We start from the raw sequence: 18,505 nt of genomic DNA on the forward strand, positions 1-18,505 counted from the left end.
TATTGTTCTTACCCAGGTGATAAGATTGCTCAGAGGGTATTGATTATCTCTGCTCTCCGCGGTGCTCCCCTCCCACGTGTGTGTACTTGCTTCTAGTCTGTGCTTTTCTTCCCCACAGCAGCCCCTGTGACCACGAGGGTTTTAATCATCACTGATGGATATCTCTCCTCTATAGAGAGTACAAATCTGTCCCTCTTGTTTAATCTCGCCCTGCTCTCTTTGAGCAGAAATGGCATTGAGGATGTTCGGGAAGATGCCTTGCACAGCCTTTCAAAGTTGCGGTCATTGTTGCTGGGTCACAACCGAATATCCAGCTCTTCGCTCACCGATCATACCTTCAGCAAGCTTCGCAGCCTGCAGGTGCTGGCGCTCAGCCACAACGCCCTCCACACCCTGCAAGGGTCTTGGTTCCGAAACACCAGGGGCCTGACCCGGCTCCAGCTGGATGGGAATCAGATCACTAATCTGACGGACAGTTCTTTTGGAGGCACACATCTCCACAGTCTCAGGCATCTGGATTTATCTAACAATTTTATTTCCTTCATTGGGAAAGATGCCTTCCGGCCCCTGCCTCAACTACAGGAAGTAGACCTTTCCCGAAATAAGTTGGCACACATGCCGGATGTTTTTACTCCCCTGAAGCAGTTAATCCTTCTGAGTTTAGATAAGAACCAGTGGAGCTGCACTTGTGATCTCTACCCGCTTGCCCGATTCTTAAGAAACTACATAAAGTCTTCTGCTCGCATGCTCAGGAATGCCAAGGAACTAAGTTGTCAGCCGTCCACCATGGCTGCAGCGACTACAAACAGTGTACTAAGGCTGTCTGAGGCCAACTGTGATTCCAAGGCTGCCAACCTCACTCTGGTTCTAAAGGACAGAAGTCCCCTCCTCCTAGGGCAGGATGTGGCCCTGCTGACTGTCCTTGGCTTTGCAGGTACGACAGGGAGAAGTGTGCCCAGCTCTTCTCCATATTCTTGAAACTCACTAAATGATGCCTTTCTCTGGCAACTGGGGAGCCTTTTCAGGGCTTGTAGGAGAGAGACACTGTCAGTAGTGTGGGAAGATGCTAGCTGATTTGGCATAGGTTGCAAGAATTTCCTGTTGCAAAGAAACTGCCTAACACAGAGGAAAGGGCCTTGAGCCAGAATTCAAGGGCTCTGTGTCCATGTGTGGGTGTGTGCTTCAGTCCTGTGTGACTCTTTGCGACCCTGTGGACTATTGCCCACCAGGCTCCTCTGTCCATGGCATTCTCCAGTCAAGAATACTGGAGTGGGTTGCCATTTCCTCCTCCCAATCCAGAGATCAAACCGGCATCTCTTACTTATCCGCACTGGCAGGCGGGTTCTTTACCACTAGCGCCACCTGGGAAGTCCCAAGAGCTCTGGTCCTGTTATAACTAGCACTGTGATCTTTAGTACTTGCTATTCAGACTTTAGTTTTCTTGTCTGTAATGAAGGAATACCGTATATTTCAGTCATCCATTCACTTATGCGTACTGATACATTCATTAAGATATTAGGGGTTTCAAAAAGTCATGAGACCTAGTCTCTTTCTTCAAGGCACTCATATCTGTGTGCCTGTCTGTGGTAGTAAGAATCAGTGGGCTTTACCAAGTACAGGGGGAGATGCTGTAATGACAGTCAGGTGTGTTCTGCCTTATAGTGCTTGTATAAGTGATGATTGGGCTTCCCTCCTCACTCAGTGGTAAAGAATCCACCTGCTAATGCAGGAGATGTAGATTTGATCCTTGGGTTGGGAAGAGCCCCTGGAGAAGGAAATGGTAACCCACTACAGTATTTTTGCCTGGGAAATCCCATGGACAGAGGAGCCTAGTGGACTACAGTCCAAGGGGTCACAAAAGAGTCAGACACAACTAGGGACTAAACAAAAACAAATAAGTGATGATTAGGGGTACGAACTCCACAGTTAGATTACCCAGGTTGGAAACCTGGTTCTGCTCTTACTTGCTGTGTGACTTGGGTGAGTTATTTAGCTGCTCTGTGCCTTGGTTTCCACCTATTTGGGGATTTTGAATTTTTAAAAAATTTCTATTTATCTAACTTGGCCCGTTACCACACCCACTCCCAACTGACTAAGGAAAGGATACCATTCAACCCTTTACTTTTTCTGTAATAGTTTTAATTGTTTAAAACTATGCATCATCACATCTCACTACATATCATTATGATGTAGTGTAATGTTTCATTGTCATTAGTCAAAGACCAAATATGAGTGAGATTTGTTGAGTTCTCTAGATGTTTGTATGCTTTCAGTGCATGGTGAGATCCTTTGTACTTGTGGGTAACCATGGTGATGAAAAGTGTGTGTGTGTGTGTGTGTGTGTGTGTGTGTGTGTGTGTGTGTGTGTGTGTGTGTTTGGGGGATTTTTAGCTCCTGACACTTATATTTTTAATCAGGATAGATGGAAACCAGTGTCAGGTCTAGACACTGAAACTACCACCAGCAGTAATCAAATTCATTTGAAAGTGAGTTCAAATCTTTTCAGAAAGATAAATTGTTTTATAAAATGTATAACCATCTCAGTAATTTTATGTGCTAAGAAAAAATTTGCTACAAAAGGCAAAAACACTAGGGCAACAGAGAGTTTTTCCTTAAATGTGTTTCTTATCATAGAATCCTAGTTCAAGGGGAAAATTAATAGATATTCCAATAAAAATACCAAGAGATGCATATATAAGCAATATGTTGTCAGGTTCAAGTAGATTTGAGCAATGCTGGATTAAAGTGAAATAGGCTTCTTTACCACAGCATTTCTTATATCTTTTATTTTTCTAATAAACATTATGAGTCTCTAAGAGGAAGATATACTGTGGAGCATTTCTCAGACTTATTTGACCATTAACCTTTTTTCCCCACAGAGGAAATTTTCATTGAACTTGTGTTTTGTAGGACATTGCTTTGGAAATATTACAATAGATACAATTTTTAGTATCTCCTAGGTATTTTTTTTGATATATATTTTTAGAAAAGATTTTTCCAAGTTAACAACTCAGCATTAGTGTAGAGATACATAAAAATTCTGGAAGATTCCAAAGGTTTTATCAAAATGATAGGAAGCTTAACATTATAAATATTATTATATGCCTGTTAAGTTATAGCATGTGAAATTACCAGAAAAATGTACCCTTCATTGATTAACTATTACAGATGCTATTTTTAAGAGAGATTCATCTTTAAGACAACTCTGACTTTTGATATCAATTTACTCCTTTTAAGGTGCTACTCCTCCTAAAGCAAAAGCGTGACCAATAATCTGTATCTCTAGATTGTGGGAAGAAGACTGAGAACTAAAATTTGGCCTCTGATTTTATTTTCTTCTTTGACTGTGGATAAATCATCCCAATTCCAAAGAATACATAAAATCATATCCTGTGAATTTAAACTAATAAGTGGCTAATTGGCACCTAACCTCTTGACCCTTCCTATGCTGTGAACTGGAGGATAAACAAAGAAAGCTTTCATCCAGTACGTCGAGATTTTTATCATTAACATCGCATTTTTCTAACTCCGAAGGATTGTTAGAACACTTTTTAAAAATAGTAACAATGCCCATCGCAGTGAAAGCTCAGCCATCTTCTTGACAGCGGGTTCAGACTGCCTACAAGCTTCATTGCTGCTTTTGCTCCCTATACTAACAGAAAGTGACCATCCCTGAGTGGTAACGTGATACAGACATAGCTCTAGCATCAATAATGGGAGAGTGAGTGGCTCCTCACTGTTTGGACACAATTACAGAGAACTTTATCCCATAATCAAATTATATGTACTTTCATTTCAATGGTTGAATCATCTGTTTAATAAAATTGAGGTATTTTCTTCCTTTATTATGGTTTAGTAACTGCATTAGTCATACAAAGTATTCTCTTAATAATCTGTTTTGGACTTTCCCCCCCTAATAGCTGAGGTTTCTAGGATCTAATAGGACAATACAAAGCCTACTTTTTTTAAAATTTATTTTTATTAGTTGGAGGCTAATTACTTTACAATATTGTAGTGGTTTTTGTCATACATTGACATGAATCAGCCATGGATTTACATGTATTCCCCATCCCGATCTTTTGTAGCACCAGCAATTATAACCACAATAATATATAACAATGACCACTCACTGAATCTCACTGTCAAAGAACTGTGTTAAACATGTCACGTATATTGTCTCACTTCATCTCTGAGTGGTATTAATTATTCCTGTTTGATAGAAGAGAAACAATAAAGCTTAGAGAGGTTAGCAAATGTGCCCAAGAAAAGTATCAGAACAGAGCTTTGAATCCTGAGCTTTCTTACTCCGTGTAAGAGATATAGAGATGTGTCTAAAATTTTATTATTTGCATACTTTTGACATTTAAAAATCAAAACTTTTATTTGGAATAACCCAGACTCTAAGATCTTGCAATTACAATGTTCTGGCCTAACTTCAGCTACTACTTTTAAAAAAAAAATGTTGTGTTTTTATTAGAGATTTCATTATTTCAATATGTTATAACATTCTCCAAGAGTGTATTGTTGTCAAATAAATTAAAATGGGGTGTAAAACATTAACATCTGGTAAGCTACACAAAGGTTAGCAGTTTTTTATTTTTATTTTTTTACCAGAAAGTGATATTCTATTTGGTTAGTCTTCATCTTTAACAGAAAAAATGAAGCAACTATGCTTGATATCTTCTCTTTTCTTGAAAGTTTAAAGAAATATCATCACATTTTCACTAAAGTTATCTGCCATAGAGAGAACCAGGCAGAGTGCAATCAAAGAGTCTAGAAATAACATCTCATTCACTGCCTTTATCTCCAGATTCAGGGAACTGAGTTTATAGGGCAACTGACTTGCCCAAGGTCACACAGCAAGTTATAGATAAAGCTGGGTGTAGAACACAGAACTCCAAATTCAGTCTATACTGACAACATGTTCTCCTGATTACCATTCTGGAGATTTGTGAGATTAGACCACTCAGTGCTTTTCATCATTAGAATTCATAAACAGAATTCTTTTCTGTTTACTTAAGAATATTCAATAAATATTTCTGGAGTACCTCCTCTCTGCCAGTGTTGTGGTCACTGGAGATACAATGTCAAACAAGACTGAAAAAGTCCATTTCCTCACAGTGCTTAATTCTAACAGGGGAGGACAGACAGTGAACAAGCAAATGAATAAGTGAACACAAAACTTTTATACTGTTATAAGTGCTAAGAAAAAGAAGTCACTGTGTCAGGGGAAGAGCTGGGTGTAACTGAGACTTAGGTTTGAGCATCTAGGTGGCTGAGGATACCATTTATCAAGATGAAAAACTGTGAGGCAGAAATAGGTTAGACTCTACACTTGAGTCTGAGAAATATTGCCCTTTACTATTATATTTAGATGATAAGCTAGCCTACAGAGAACATGAAATGACAGTAATGACCAGGAATTCTGAGATTAGATGTCAATCATTTTATTGTGGGAGTTCATAGAAGGGGGTGATATTTGCAAGATGAAAAAAAAATAGCAAAACTATCAAGAAACCATGAGGTATTGGTTTAGATTTTAAAGGATAAATAAAATTCAAATAAGCAGAGATAGGAGAAAGTATTATAAGCATGAGTAAGTGAATACACAAAGGCTTAGAAGGACATTTTAAGACTAATGAATTGAAGAGTCTGAAGCATAGTGCTTGAATGTGAAAAATAATTTAAAAAATAAGGCTAGGAAGGAAGGTTATGGTCAAATTAGAGTCTTGAATGCCAAGGAGTTTGACCTTTATACTAATAGAAGCCAATGATGTATTCTGAGGTAGGGGATAAATCTTTAGGGATGATTAAAATACGGCAATAGCTTGTAGAATCTTTTTTACTTTGGGGGAAGAGGTTATTGTATATTAGAATTTCAGGGTATATGCTAAACATTGTCTATTTTTATTGACTATGGGATTAAGAAATAGAAAGTTTCATTTCCCTTAGGCAGAAAAGAATTTTAATGTAGGAATTATTTTAATTTGAATGAATTTCAGCCCATGAAAAAACTTTTTCTGTCAAACACATTCCAGATGGTATTGTTTCTTTTAATTTTTAATAGATACAAAGAAAGATCCAAATTGGAAAACAGAACAATGTTGATTAAATAGCCTCTATCTGAACTGATATTTTCCACATGGTGATAGATCGCCCACCCATTTCTGCGCCCTCTATGCCATTATCCTTGGTACTTGTGGATTTCACATTTGACGATTTATGTTTCTTTCTATGATGTTATCTTTTAATAGCCTCTCCATTTGTCACAGGAGCTGTTGGTCTCACTTGCCTCGGTTTAGTTGTATTTAACTGGCAACTTCAACAAGGCAAAGCAAATGAACACACATCAGAAAACCTTCCTTGCAGAACCTTCAATGAATCCCTGTGTGATCATGAGGCAAGAAATTACCACGCACAGGGATACTGTAACTGCCACTTAACTCAGGAAAACGAGATAAAGGTCATGTCCATCGTGGGGGCCAGAAAGGAAATGCCACTTTCACAGGAAAGCAGCCATCAAGCAGTACAGGCCTCTGGCTCCACAGCCATTGACGGATCATTTAGAAACCTGAAAGCGAAGGGCTGTGGGGCGGACAGCGCTTTCTTCCGCTTTGGTGGCAGATTGCTGCAGTCAGGATGTTCAGAGCCTTCTGGGAATATGGCAGCTTTTAATGAAGCTGGCTTACTTACAAGATATCGTCTACAGAGAGTTGAAGGGTGGAGGGATCATGAGCCTGGGGAAGGCCAATCTCCGACTCTGCCACAGCATGTAACAAGAACGACAGGTGAGTTGTCTTGTTTGATAGGGTCCCACTTGGTTTAAATCTCTCTTTTGATTTCCTCGAAAGAGTAATGCCATAAAAATCACCATGGCACTAGGTCATTCTTCTCCTAAAGATACTGGACATGCAGTTTTGTGTGTATGTATGCACATGTCTGTTTAGAGTGAGATGTACATGGATGCTTCCAGAACTCAGGAACTGAGAGCACATCTTGTACCCATTGGAAAGTGAATTTCATGACCCAACACCTAACAAATTTTTTTTAAAGAAGACTTTTCAATAGCAATAGTGCTGTTAAGATTTATGGGAGGCTGAGTATTGGCTTCTGTTCCAACATCCGTCGAGCTCTAATGCCAGTTCTGCAGTAAGCAACCTTCCCAGAGCATGACATGTTAGAAGAATGGGCCTTCTAATGCTAGTGATTCATTTCAGGAATGATGTCAAGACACACACTATGCTTGCTGAGCTGTCAGGGATGATAACTTCCCAGTTCAGGGAAAGTCAGGACTTAATTCATCGCCCCACGTTGGGAGCCAAGTGAATCTGGCCGTGACACTACCCACCGTACATGGGCGATGTCAATATTTAGGTGGAAGCAATGAATTAAATGTCTTCCTTTTTCTCCCTGAATAGTAAGGCAATGCTCTCAGGCTCAGTGGTGAAAACTTTGACAGCCGCTCTGTAAAGAGGTTCCTGTCATTTATTTGAATTGGTTTACAACAAGCAGAGCTTTCTCTCAGAACAGGAATGACAGAGGTGCTGCACCAAGAAATTCTTACCATGGGGGTCTGGCCCTAAGGATTCAGGGACAATTGGAAATGAATGAAATTGTATGTTGTTTCATATGTGATATAAAGTAGGATGTGAATTTATGCCACTGCATACCCCACACTTCAGATCTTACTAGTTTTGGGGTCATCATGATTTGATTGAAAAGAGAAATGGCCAAGAAAGGAAACATCTGCTGTAGAAACTCGATCAGATTAGTTTTATTTTATAAAGGAATAAGCACTTAACCTTTCCATAGAATCATACCTTAGGCAGATGTTTCATTTTAGCTTTGTCAGAGCCTTCGCATCTCTGTGAGAAACTCCTATACTGAAGGGAATGTGGTCTCTTAACCATTTAAAACCCAGTCTTTTTTTTTCACACAGAGAACACTAATTTGTCAAATCAATACAATCACTTTAAGAAAGACTTGAAATTCTACATGCCAGGCATTGTACTGCATCCAGAAAAAGAGAAAAACAGTCAAGACCACACCTGCTCTAAAAAAGTCTGTAAGAGGCATTGTCACCCTGATTAGGCCTTCTAAGTCAGAAACACAGAATTACAGTATTTCATGGGTAGAGGAGACTTTGGAGATGATCTGGTCCAAAAACTTTTAGTATTTATCTTTGAGCCCTGAAGCTGTCTTAGAATATGATAAAGGCTAGAAATTCTCTCCCCAGAATAATTTTATAACCGCAAAAAGTTCCCATCTAGTCTAATCTCCTGATATCCAGTGAGTTAATGACTTCTCCAAGGTCATTCTGAGTGTTGAAGGCAGATCTTAGATTAGAATTGGATGCAAGCTGGGGCTATTTCACCTGTTTCTTTCTATCGCTCCAAGAAATACTTCTTTCTTTGGATAAAACAATTTCACAAAACAAGAGAAAGAACACAGATAAGATGTAATTTTAAATTTAATATGCATTGTGGAAGAGGATAGCGTCTAGTATCAGATAGATCTGGGTCAAACTCTGCCCATATCATTTAGCCGACATGTGACTGGGGGAGAATATTCAACTTCTCTAAACTTGTTTCTTTCTTTGTAAATGTGATAGGATAATAGGACTTATCCAGTGGATCAGGTCTCTTAAATGAAGTAATGAATGTACACTATTTTGTACAATGCCAACCTCTTAGTATATGCTCAATTAATGGTAAAGTATTACTATTATTTTTGTCATTAACATTATTTAACATGGTTCATTAATATTATATTAATGTATACCATTTAAAAGTCTTCAACACAGACCAGGCCACAGTCCAAAACACATTCATTTAACAAATATTTAATGAATACACTATTAAGTGAAGTAAAATAGATATGGACTCCACGTGAATGGAGCCAGTAATATCACAAGTATATCTGTTGCTGCTGAGGTTGTCATTTACTTGAAACCTGACTGTTACTCAATATTGTATTACATTCTTCCTAATGATTTAGTTCCAAGTGGTAAATGAGTTGAGAAAAAATTACTATAGCTATTTGGAAAGAATTTAAACATTATTCATATTTAAAGCTAACCTAACAGACAACTAATCTAAAGATTTTCAACTATGAAAATTTTTATTTCTAATTCCACAACTTTCACATCAGTATCAATCACAACTGATTAAAATGTGTCCATAAAGAGTGTCATTGCAAATACACCAAACTGCCAAATGTCCCTTAAGGATTTGGCTAAAATATTAAGGAAATACTCAAGAATTGCCATAATCCCAGGAGTCCTTTTTGTACCTTTCACAAGGTTTCTAAGCATCTGTTTGGTTGGGGTAATAAAACTATGCTCAGTGCTAAATTCCTGCATTTATTGTTCAGCAGATATCAGCACTGACACATTTAGTAGAAGATATGCAACATCGGCTTCAACCTTGGCAAGAGAAAGTCTTGAAAAGCATTTAACAAATGAATCATGGCAGCCTCCAATGGAAAAAGGAGACAATGGCTTACAACCTCACAGGCAGAGACATTTTATTACAGGCTCATCATCCAAGCCTTGTGAGCCCGAGGAACACTCTGTACAAAGGATCTTACAAAAACACAGATCAAAATATGATGATCCTTGTGGACTTTTAACACAGAGCAGTCCTCGGTATTTTCAGCCAAACAATTCTCTTATCTGTAAATATGTGCCCTGTGATCAATTTCAAGATTACATGAAAGAAAAGCCAAATCGTCAAAAACGTTCAAAGCCTAAGAAAAAGCAAATCCAAATTAACAGAGCAATAGAAAAATTCCTCATGAGTGAGAACAACATGGAGTTATCAGGGTTATCAACAAAAATCAAGAAAACATATTCCCCTAAGAAGGTTAGCTTCCATCATCCTGATTTAATAGAAAAAAATAGTTTGGTGATGTCATCCAAAACATCAAGCCATTGGAAAGAACAGAAAAATGAAAGTAACCTGACCAACTTGGATCTCAAAAAATGTAGCAACCCTCGTGAGAGAAACAAAGGAGGAAAGGGGCTTACTGATCCACAGATTCTGAAAAAGAAGAGAACCAATCCAGCTGACTTCAAAGGGAAAATTAAAGGACAAAATTTAAGGATAAAATTAAATTTAAGCCCTTTTAGAAAAGTCAGAGTCCATCCAGAAAAATCCTTGCCAGATCTCCCAAAGAAACTCAAACGAATATCATTACCTCCTGATAAATTCTCCACAGCTTCTGAGAAAGAAGCCAGAGTAAATCTTGAGCCCTCTGCAGATTTTCGCCAACAGTCAGAGAGTAACAACTATGTTAAATTCACTGCAAAGAGGCTGCCTCTCAAACATGCCCCCAAGCAAACCCCATATTACAGAAAAAACATGAAAAAGCCTTCTCTGCTCAGTGCTAACGACTTGTCTGTGGCCAACCAGAGCTCTATGGAAGGCATCTGTCACCCTATTGGTCATATTCCTGATGGAGACCCATCAATACCGACTCAGCCCACACCCACTGTTGCTGAACACGGGCATTCACACTCCTCCTTCTCAACTGAGTACGTGGGAGGTGCAGCTTGCATCGTAATGGGCATCCCAAGTTATTTACCAGCAACTTTGGAAAACACAGAAAGGGATGTTTTACCATCCCACCATTCTAGGGGGGCTACTGACCAAGGGGCAACAGAGCCCACTGAACACATAGAGCAGGGCAAATTGAAGAGCAGTGAGCTGAGCCAGTTTTCTATGTCCCTAGGGAATCAAATCTGCAGGACTGACACCTATGAGGAACATACTTTAAATCAAAAGCAACCCTTAAAACATACAGAGCAACTCTCAAGTCACGAACAACTTGGAAATGAAAAAACATTAATGACGAAACCCAAAATATCACATCCAATTGTGGAAAGTTGTATTATGGATGAGGGAAATGATGTAGAAACAAAACTTCCCAAAACAGAAACTTTTGATTGCTCTCCTGTTCCCCGGACACAATCCAAGGGCAACTTAACATTTATGAAGACAAATTTTATTCCATACCAAAATAGAATAGCGCTTCCCAAGGATATCAGTACCTCTCTGAGTACTCAAGCCATCTGGCCTCTAACCAACAGTAGTGAAAAAGGAATTGACAGCATAAATGCATTGCCCAGAGATGACGGAGCTGAAGCACTGGAGATAAAAATAGTAGGGAAAGATGAGAAAAAAAGGCTCGATGAAAGCAAGGCAAATTCTAGTATGTTAATTGGGACCACACAGATGACCTTAAATGGCACCAGAGAAGAAAAGCAACAAACTTGGGAAAATGGAAAAAGTGAAAAACATGTATTATTTGATTCAAAATCTGTTGAGGCAACTAAAGATTTAAGAATGATGAGTTCCCATGAAACCCAAAATAGACTACCTTGTAGTGAAATAGATCTTAAAATTAACAGTAATATGCATTATTTGAAAGAAGTTCAAAATATTCAACCAGATAAAGAGAACAGTGCACATAAAGAAGGTGCAATGACAGGGGAGACATTACCAGAGTTAAAAGACGTTAGTTTTGAGGCAGAAAATGAGGTGCCTCTAATTTCTCGAAGAATAAATGAAGCTGAAAACTCTGCTCCTAAACCTACACTGTATCCACCAAGCTGCTGAATATGTTAATTCATCACCTTTAGAGGCAGAACAAAGTGAACAAAATAACAATCCTTTTCTACTTCAGCTTTCTTAAAGAAGACACACAAACACCCCCTAGCCTTTGCATGCATTTCAAATGCATTATTTTGAAGGAAGAATCCTCAGTGACTCTTTGTTATCAATAAAATAAAAGTACATAGTTGAATATAACACAAAAATAAAAGGCAGAGCCATAAGATATGTTTGACACAATTAATTGAGTTTGCTTCTCTAAGGAATGGGAAAATGGGAAAGAAGAATTGGGCCTCATCCTGGAAAAGAAAGCAAACCTTAAAAAAAGAAAAAAGCCTTAAGCAAATGAAAGATTAAATAGGAAAAAATGCTTGAGCAGATTTACACTTGATGATTATTTTATGGAAATTACTATACACATCTCAATTAGTGGTATTACAATATTGCTTTCTACACAGATGATTATATATTCATATTTGTGCCTGATCTGTTTTCCTAATTATGGTATGAAAATAAAAATTGAGCTTTGTTAACTGTAGTCTAGCTGATATGCATATTGGCATGTTTCAACCATTTGCAACTGTTCTGTTAACAATTATGCTAGGTCCTAAGTAGAAGTCTTTAAAACCTGTTATTTCTCAAAGGGAAAAACATTACAGATTTCTAGAGGTAGTAGGCCATTTATGTAAAATCTGTTAAATCCTATAAATCCACTAGGTGGAGATCTCGACTTCAATCATTTTAGAACAAATGGGCCTTCAAAATCAACACAATAGCTTCAGAACAAAAGGCATCTTAACAGGTTTTATTGCCGGTTGTTATTAACTTAAGATTTTGAAAACTAAATAACCCATTAGCATGTAAGCTTTCAAGGCCTGAGCTCTTGAATTTAGCATGCCACTACTGTTTGGGGTGAGTATTCCTCCTTGTGCACAGGGATTAAATGTCTTCATAAATATTAGATTTCAGGCAGTGGTAGAATAAGCATTTCTTATTCAAAGCCACACTTATTTGAATTTTATTAGTGATATCCTAGTAAAATGTTGAAACCATATCTTCAGATATAGAATAATATTTCACGTTTCCTAGTGGGTAAAAAAGGTTGCAAAGACAATCTTCTTTTCCCTATCTCCATATATAAGTCTCTGTATCCTTGTAATCTACATGTGGCAATATTACAAAGCTTAAAAGCTTTTAGAACAATGTAAATATTGCTTAGAAGGCCACCTGTCTCCCGTTTTCTTTCCTATTCAGAATTGCTGGCAAATGACAAACTTTTATTTTGAAAAGTCCCTAAACATATTCTCTCTCTTTCTTTCCCATCTTACCTGGATTTCAAATTTTTCTTGCTTTTAATTCCTACTCCTCTCCCTTCTCTGCATGAGCTCAACTCCTATGCCACCTGTCTGCCTCGCCTGATCCCACTTCATTTTGTCAAGTACCTTGAAGGTGAGAAGAGCACCTACGCAAACTCCTTGCACATTAAGTTTACTATATTCTAATTGCTGAGCCTCTCTGGTGTCTCAGTAGTGAAGAATTTGCCTGCTAATGCAGGAGACGTGGGTTCAATCCCTGGGTCAGGAAGATCCCCTGGAGAAGGAAATGAAAACCCACTCCGGTATTCTTGCTTGGGAAGTCCCATGGACAGAGGAGCCTGGTGGGCTACAGTCCATGGGATAGCAAAAGGGTTGGACACAGCTTAGTGACTAAACAATTCTAATTGCCAGCTCTCTCAGTTTTGTAGAGCTGGTTACACTTTTTCTCTGTAGCTATCTTCCTTTTTCCTTTTCCCACTTTTGAAAACACCTTCATCTTACTGCAGACCCCTTAGCTTTGTTCTCCTGTCACTGCCAATAATGACCCTGACACCCAAGGGCCTAAAGTACTCTGGTCACCAGCTTTCACTCAGAGGGCAGGGATGACGGTTTTCCTGGACTCTTTCTTCTCATCCATTTCCTAAATCCAGTCTTTTACCTCCTTCTGTTTCCTTGGAGGTAGTTCTCAGGTTTAGCCCAGCTCCTGAATCCCCATGGTAACCATCGTAGTCTTTGTGTTGTAATCAGCCAGATTACTACTGCAATGGCAGCCCAGTCAGAGGCTCTGACTTCAATGTCTTTGGCTTCTGCTTCAGCCCACTAGTTCTCTGCCTTTATTGGGAACAAATCACCTGTGGTACATGTTAAAATGCAAAGTTGCAGGCTCCATCCCAGAGATTTTGATTCGGTAGGTTTAGAATAGGGTTCCAGAATCTTCACTTTGACAAACATTTCAGGGTAATCTGGAGCATGTAACACATAGCCTACACTAGGAAACAATGCTTAGCTATTCCAGTGCACACCATGAGATAATTCAGTGACTGCCTCACCGTAGGAACTACGTACAATTCTCTAAGTGAACAAATCTTTCATACTAAACGCCGGTGAACTTTCCAGAGAATTACTTTAGTCGTATCTTTCACTACTTTAGAGAAAAAATATAATTGTCTAAAATTTCATGTCCAAATTCCCTATTCTGGTTTCCAAAGCTTTCCAAAATCTGATCCCATCTAATAATCAGAACATTTCCCCCCTCTCACTGTTTTCCAACAGGCACCCTCTATCTCTGATAGGCTAATGTTTTCATTGTCCTTTTCTTTTGTTAAATGTTTATTCATTTGGCTGTTCGAGTGTCAGTTGTGGCGTGTGAGATCTTCGTTGTGTCAGGCAGGGTCTTTCTTTGCAGTGCATGGACTTTCTAGTTGTGGCATGCAGGTTCCAGAGGACGTGGGCTTTAGTAGTTGTTGCATGTAGTCTTTAGTTCCTTCACAGCATGTGGGACCCTAGTTCCCTGACGAGGGATCAAACCTGTGATCCCTGAATTGCAAGGCAGATTCTCAACCACTGGACCACCAGGAAGTCCCATGGACTCTTCTGTCTTTATGGGCCTTGGCTAAGAAGACATGCGCAGGAGACAATAATGTGTTTCAAATTTAAGGAATGAAGCAAAGGCAGACATAAAAGAAAGAATAAGAAGTGAAGCTGATAACCTAGCAAACACTGACCAGGCAGTGTGATGTTAGTGTCTTAGATCTAAAGATGAATTTGTTTCAAATGAGGGTCTGGGACAGTCCCTCAGTAGCTATTAATACAATGCTCCAGTGACTAATAAGTCTCTTGTGTGTCTTTACTCACAAAGAATTTGCCTTTAGTCTCTTTGTTCCCTATTTGCTGGAACTCCTTTAGCATTCATTCTCATCTCATCTAATCCTGGTTTCCTTCAATTTTGCTTATAACTGTAAAACCATAAATGTGTATATGATATCAATCTCCATATGACTGCTTAGGCCTTTAAATGCTATGAAGAGCACATCTCCAATGAATCTCCTCACCCATCCCTGAGGCTGTATTCAGTAGAGATTCAATAAATAACTATTTAAGGAAAGAGTGAGAACTAGCCCATTGTTCCCTTTCTTCTCACCACTTAGCTTACTGACCAGCTGAAGACCTTCTGGGCAATTCAGTGATGACTTAGGCATGTCACATACAGAGCCAGCTCAAATTTAGACTGCTGAGATGGATACCACAGCCAAGCCAGGACCCACCTGACTGAGTGACTGAGAAGCTCAGACTTTGCCAGCCAGTCTGAGACTTGGCCTTTCCTACCACACTTTCTCCCCATCCTCCTCTAGAAGAACCACATTCCCGGAGCCCAGAGTTTGTACTGCCCCTGCCTAGCAGTTAAGACTCTTCTACTAAGCACTCAATTTTTGGCCTCTTAGTATTTTTATTTTTAATCTTTAGTAGTATTTTCCTTTGGTCCTATTCTGGTTTCTCCTTCTCATTCTCCAAACTGTTACTGGGGCACCTATCCTACCCCCAAAAAATGAGAAGCCTGCATACTGCGACTAGAGAAAAGCCGGTGTATCAAGGAAGACCCAGGGTATCAAGGAAGGCCCAGCACAGCCAGAAAATTTAAAAAATTAAATTAAATTTAAAAAACAACCACTGGTCATGGAGTCTTTGCTTGAAGGCCTGCCTCTTGGTGAAAGGCCCACACAAATCCATCTTGTGCCAAACTTCTTTCTTGAAAAAATGACTAAGTGTGGCTCAAGCGTAGTTAATAAAATTGCAGCTGAGATGAGACTGAGTCATCTGTCATACCCTGGTCTCTCTTTTACTAATCAGTTGTGAGAAACATTTCAGAACTAGAGAGCAGCAGCAAAGAAATATGAGATGCTCAGACTTCTCGAGGCAATTAGAGACTAAAGAGCAGAAGGCAAATCAGTCTTTCTGCCTTGACAGCCTTAAAATACACACGGAAAGTAGACTTTGGAGCTACACTATTGGTGACAGATTTTGACCATAACACATTTACTAAGAGGAAATAAAAATTACTCACTTCGGGACACGCATTCCACCCTCGCATCAGCAGAGATGCTATGGGCTTTGGGATGGAATAGCCGATGGGAGGTCTGATGTGGTGGTAAGCCATGTCTGCTGCTGCAGCCGCTGCAAACCAAATGGCCATGTCAGTTTTGAAATTCACATATTTATTTCAAGAAACATATGAACAGACAACAAAGAAATCATTAAAAATCAATCTGTGCAACATCAGCAGAGATTCAAAGAGTGTTCTATGATATTTTTTAAAATGCTTAAGCAACATAATGGATAAATTGCTACTGTAAGTTTGTAGCTGTTCATTCTTTTGGTTGTTCATTCAACAAATGGTGAGCAGAGGGGGTTTATATAGGAACAAAGAAACAAAGGAGCATTAGCAGCAAGTAGTACTGGGTGTGTACATGATGTTTTAGAAGTAAAGACTGAAAGGCAAATCGGACCAGGTTATAAGATGTCATAAATCCCAGGCTAATGCATTTATATTACATGTAGTAAGATGAAGTACCACTGAACTTTGCACCCTTGAGAGCACTTGTATCATTTGGGAAAAATAGGTTATTATTTAAAACTTAAATCTGGTTACTGTTTACAAGAACGTTGGCATTTTAATTTTTAATATGTATAAAGTAGTTATTAGTTGCTAAACTCAGATACTCCAATCCATCATTTTAGCTAATACTGCTCATTGACTGAACTCCCTAGTGTTGCCTGCTTGCTTAGATTTCTGAATATTGCTCATCACAAAGTCCCCATCACTGTTTTGTGATTCTCGGGACTTCTTGGTAGATTCCTGATTGTTGATTATTTTTTCTGTTGTGCAACCAGTGATTTCTGTACTCTCTTGGAAACTAAACTTATGGTTACTTTTATTGAACACATTTTATATTAAGTATCATAGTAGATACATACATAAATTATTTCAATCCTTTAAAACTGTGCATGAAAGGTAGGTGTTATTGTTACATGTGTTTGTGTGTGTGTATATATGTGTACGTGTATTGCATGTAGGTGGGGGGGTGTAGGTAGTTAGTTTTTAATTTATAAAAATTTTACTGTAACCAGTAGTTAGCACAGACTCTTTTTTCCCCCGGATTTCATGCTCTCTTCAGCCACTTCACATTGAAAGCACTTCGTAAACAACACATGAAACTCTTTTATTCCTCTGAAGAATTGCTCTGCACCCACGGGAGACTAAAGTTCCAGGACACTGCTTCCTGTGTTCCAGGACACTGCTTAGACACAAGCATCTGTCTCTATCTTAATGACTTTTGAGATATGATCCACAACCACTACCTTTTACCAAAGTTTACTCAAATTAAATTCTGTGTATAGATCTACATCCAGCAGATGTAATGCAATTATATGCAATGTCACTTAACATTTTGCTTTATGGATCATTCAGAATTACTACATAATTTCCCAAAATGTAAAATTAATACTTGTTTTTCATACAAGTTTAGAAAATTAAAATAATTAGAGAGATTATCATCTTATTATTCAGAGGAAACAATGGTTAAAGTATTTTGAGCATTTCTTATATATTCTTCATATCATTGAGCTCATGTCCAATATAAAATAGTTAGGCTTAATATTTATTGATTAGTTATTTGTGTTTGAAATCTTAAGTTCCTTCCCTTTTCCCACCTGGAACTTCAATATTTTCTTCCAATAGCCATCTAACTGTACAGTGGTTCCAGGCTGAGGGGAGAGTCAGGAATTTCATTCCTACTTTTGTCTTCAGTGCCCTTTGTAATATGTTTATTACATTTTCCATCCATTTCTGGCCACTATCAAGTAGACTTACACTTGCTGATACTAAGAAAACAAAGAAACAAAAGACTGCTTATAACATATTTAGCAAATTTAAAAATATGACATAAAATATGTCTTTTGTGTCACAGAAAACTAAGCTTTTTAGGTTCCTGCCAGTGGCTACTCTTGACTATTTCTCATTCATTTTGCAATGATGTAAATAAATAAGCAAACAAATAAACTGATTTTTTATGATCATTGGTCTTCTAACCCTGCTTTTTCACTTTATGATCATTTGGATATTGTTGAGCTGGGGCAGCTATAAGCACATAAACCAGTGGAGTGAACACATTTAAACTAATTATACATCTCCTAATGGGTGGGGAGGGACTATTCATAAAATGAGTTAAACTCAGATGCAGGTGCCAAACATCTCCTCTGAAACTCTTTTAGACTCTGACACCAAGTATATAAAGTTACTTGTTTGCTTCTTGGCACTGTGTCTGAAAAATCAGTTTAAGATGAGTGATATTTAATCCTTCATTATTCAAAATAGATTCTACAAGGCTTTGGCATCTCCTTCTCCCTTTTGCTTTATGCATTGCTGGCAGTGATACTACTCATTAGCACCTCTGCCAGAAAGTGGGCAATGCAACGTGAGGGTCATGGAATTAAAATTTGTCACCTTTGAGATTGCTTTGCTTTGTCAGTCTTGCCTAAGTGGCCATGCTACACTAGCAGCCGGGAACTTTCCTGGTATTC

The 18,505-nt window shown here is 38.5% G+C and overlaps 2 protein-coding genes across 2 annotated transcripts in view; one reads left to right on the forward strand and one right to left on the reverse strand.

Annotated features, from left to right (window-relative positions):
• LRRC53 (leucine rich repeat containing 53) overlaps positions 1-12,120 on the forward strand; it is an 81,068-nt gene extending 68,948 nt beyond the window's left edge. Inside the window, 4 exon segments of the mRNA XM_043460960.1 lie at positions 119-934; positions 6,273-6,788; positions 9,376-11,612; positions 11,614-12,120. Of these exon segments, the coding sequence (XP_043316895.1) occupies positions 119-934; positions 6,273-6,788; positions 9,376-11,612; positions 11,614-11,694 (3,650 nt within the window). The 3' untranslated portion in view covers positions 11,695-12,120.
• The window catches only part of LOC122436821 (serine/threonine-protein kinase TNNI3K), a 371,699-nt gene that overhangs the window by 77,761 nt on the left and 275,433 nt on the right, over positions 1-18,505 (reverse strand). Inside the window, exon 25 of the mRNA XM_043460966.1 lies at positions 15,990-16,099. Coding sequence (XP_043316901.1) covers positions 15,990-16,099 — 110 coding nt within the window. The remainder of the gene's footprint in view (positions 1-15,989; positions 16,100-18,505) is intronic.

This window comes from Cervus canadensis, chromosome 2 (assembly GCF_019320065.1).
Source record: "Cervus canadensis isolate Bull #8, Minnesota chromosome 2, ASM1932006v1, whole genome shotgun sequence".
NCBI lineage: Eukaryota > Metazoa > Chordata > Mammalia > Artiodactyla > Cervidae > Cervus > Cervus canadensis.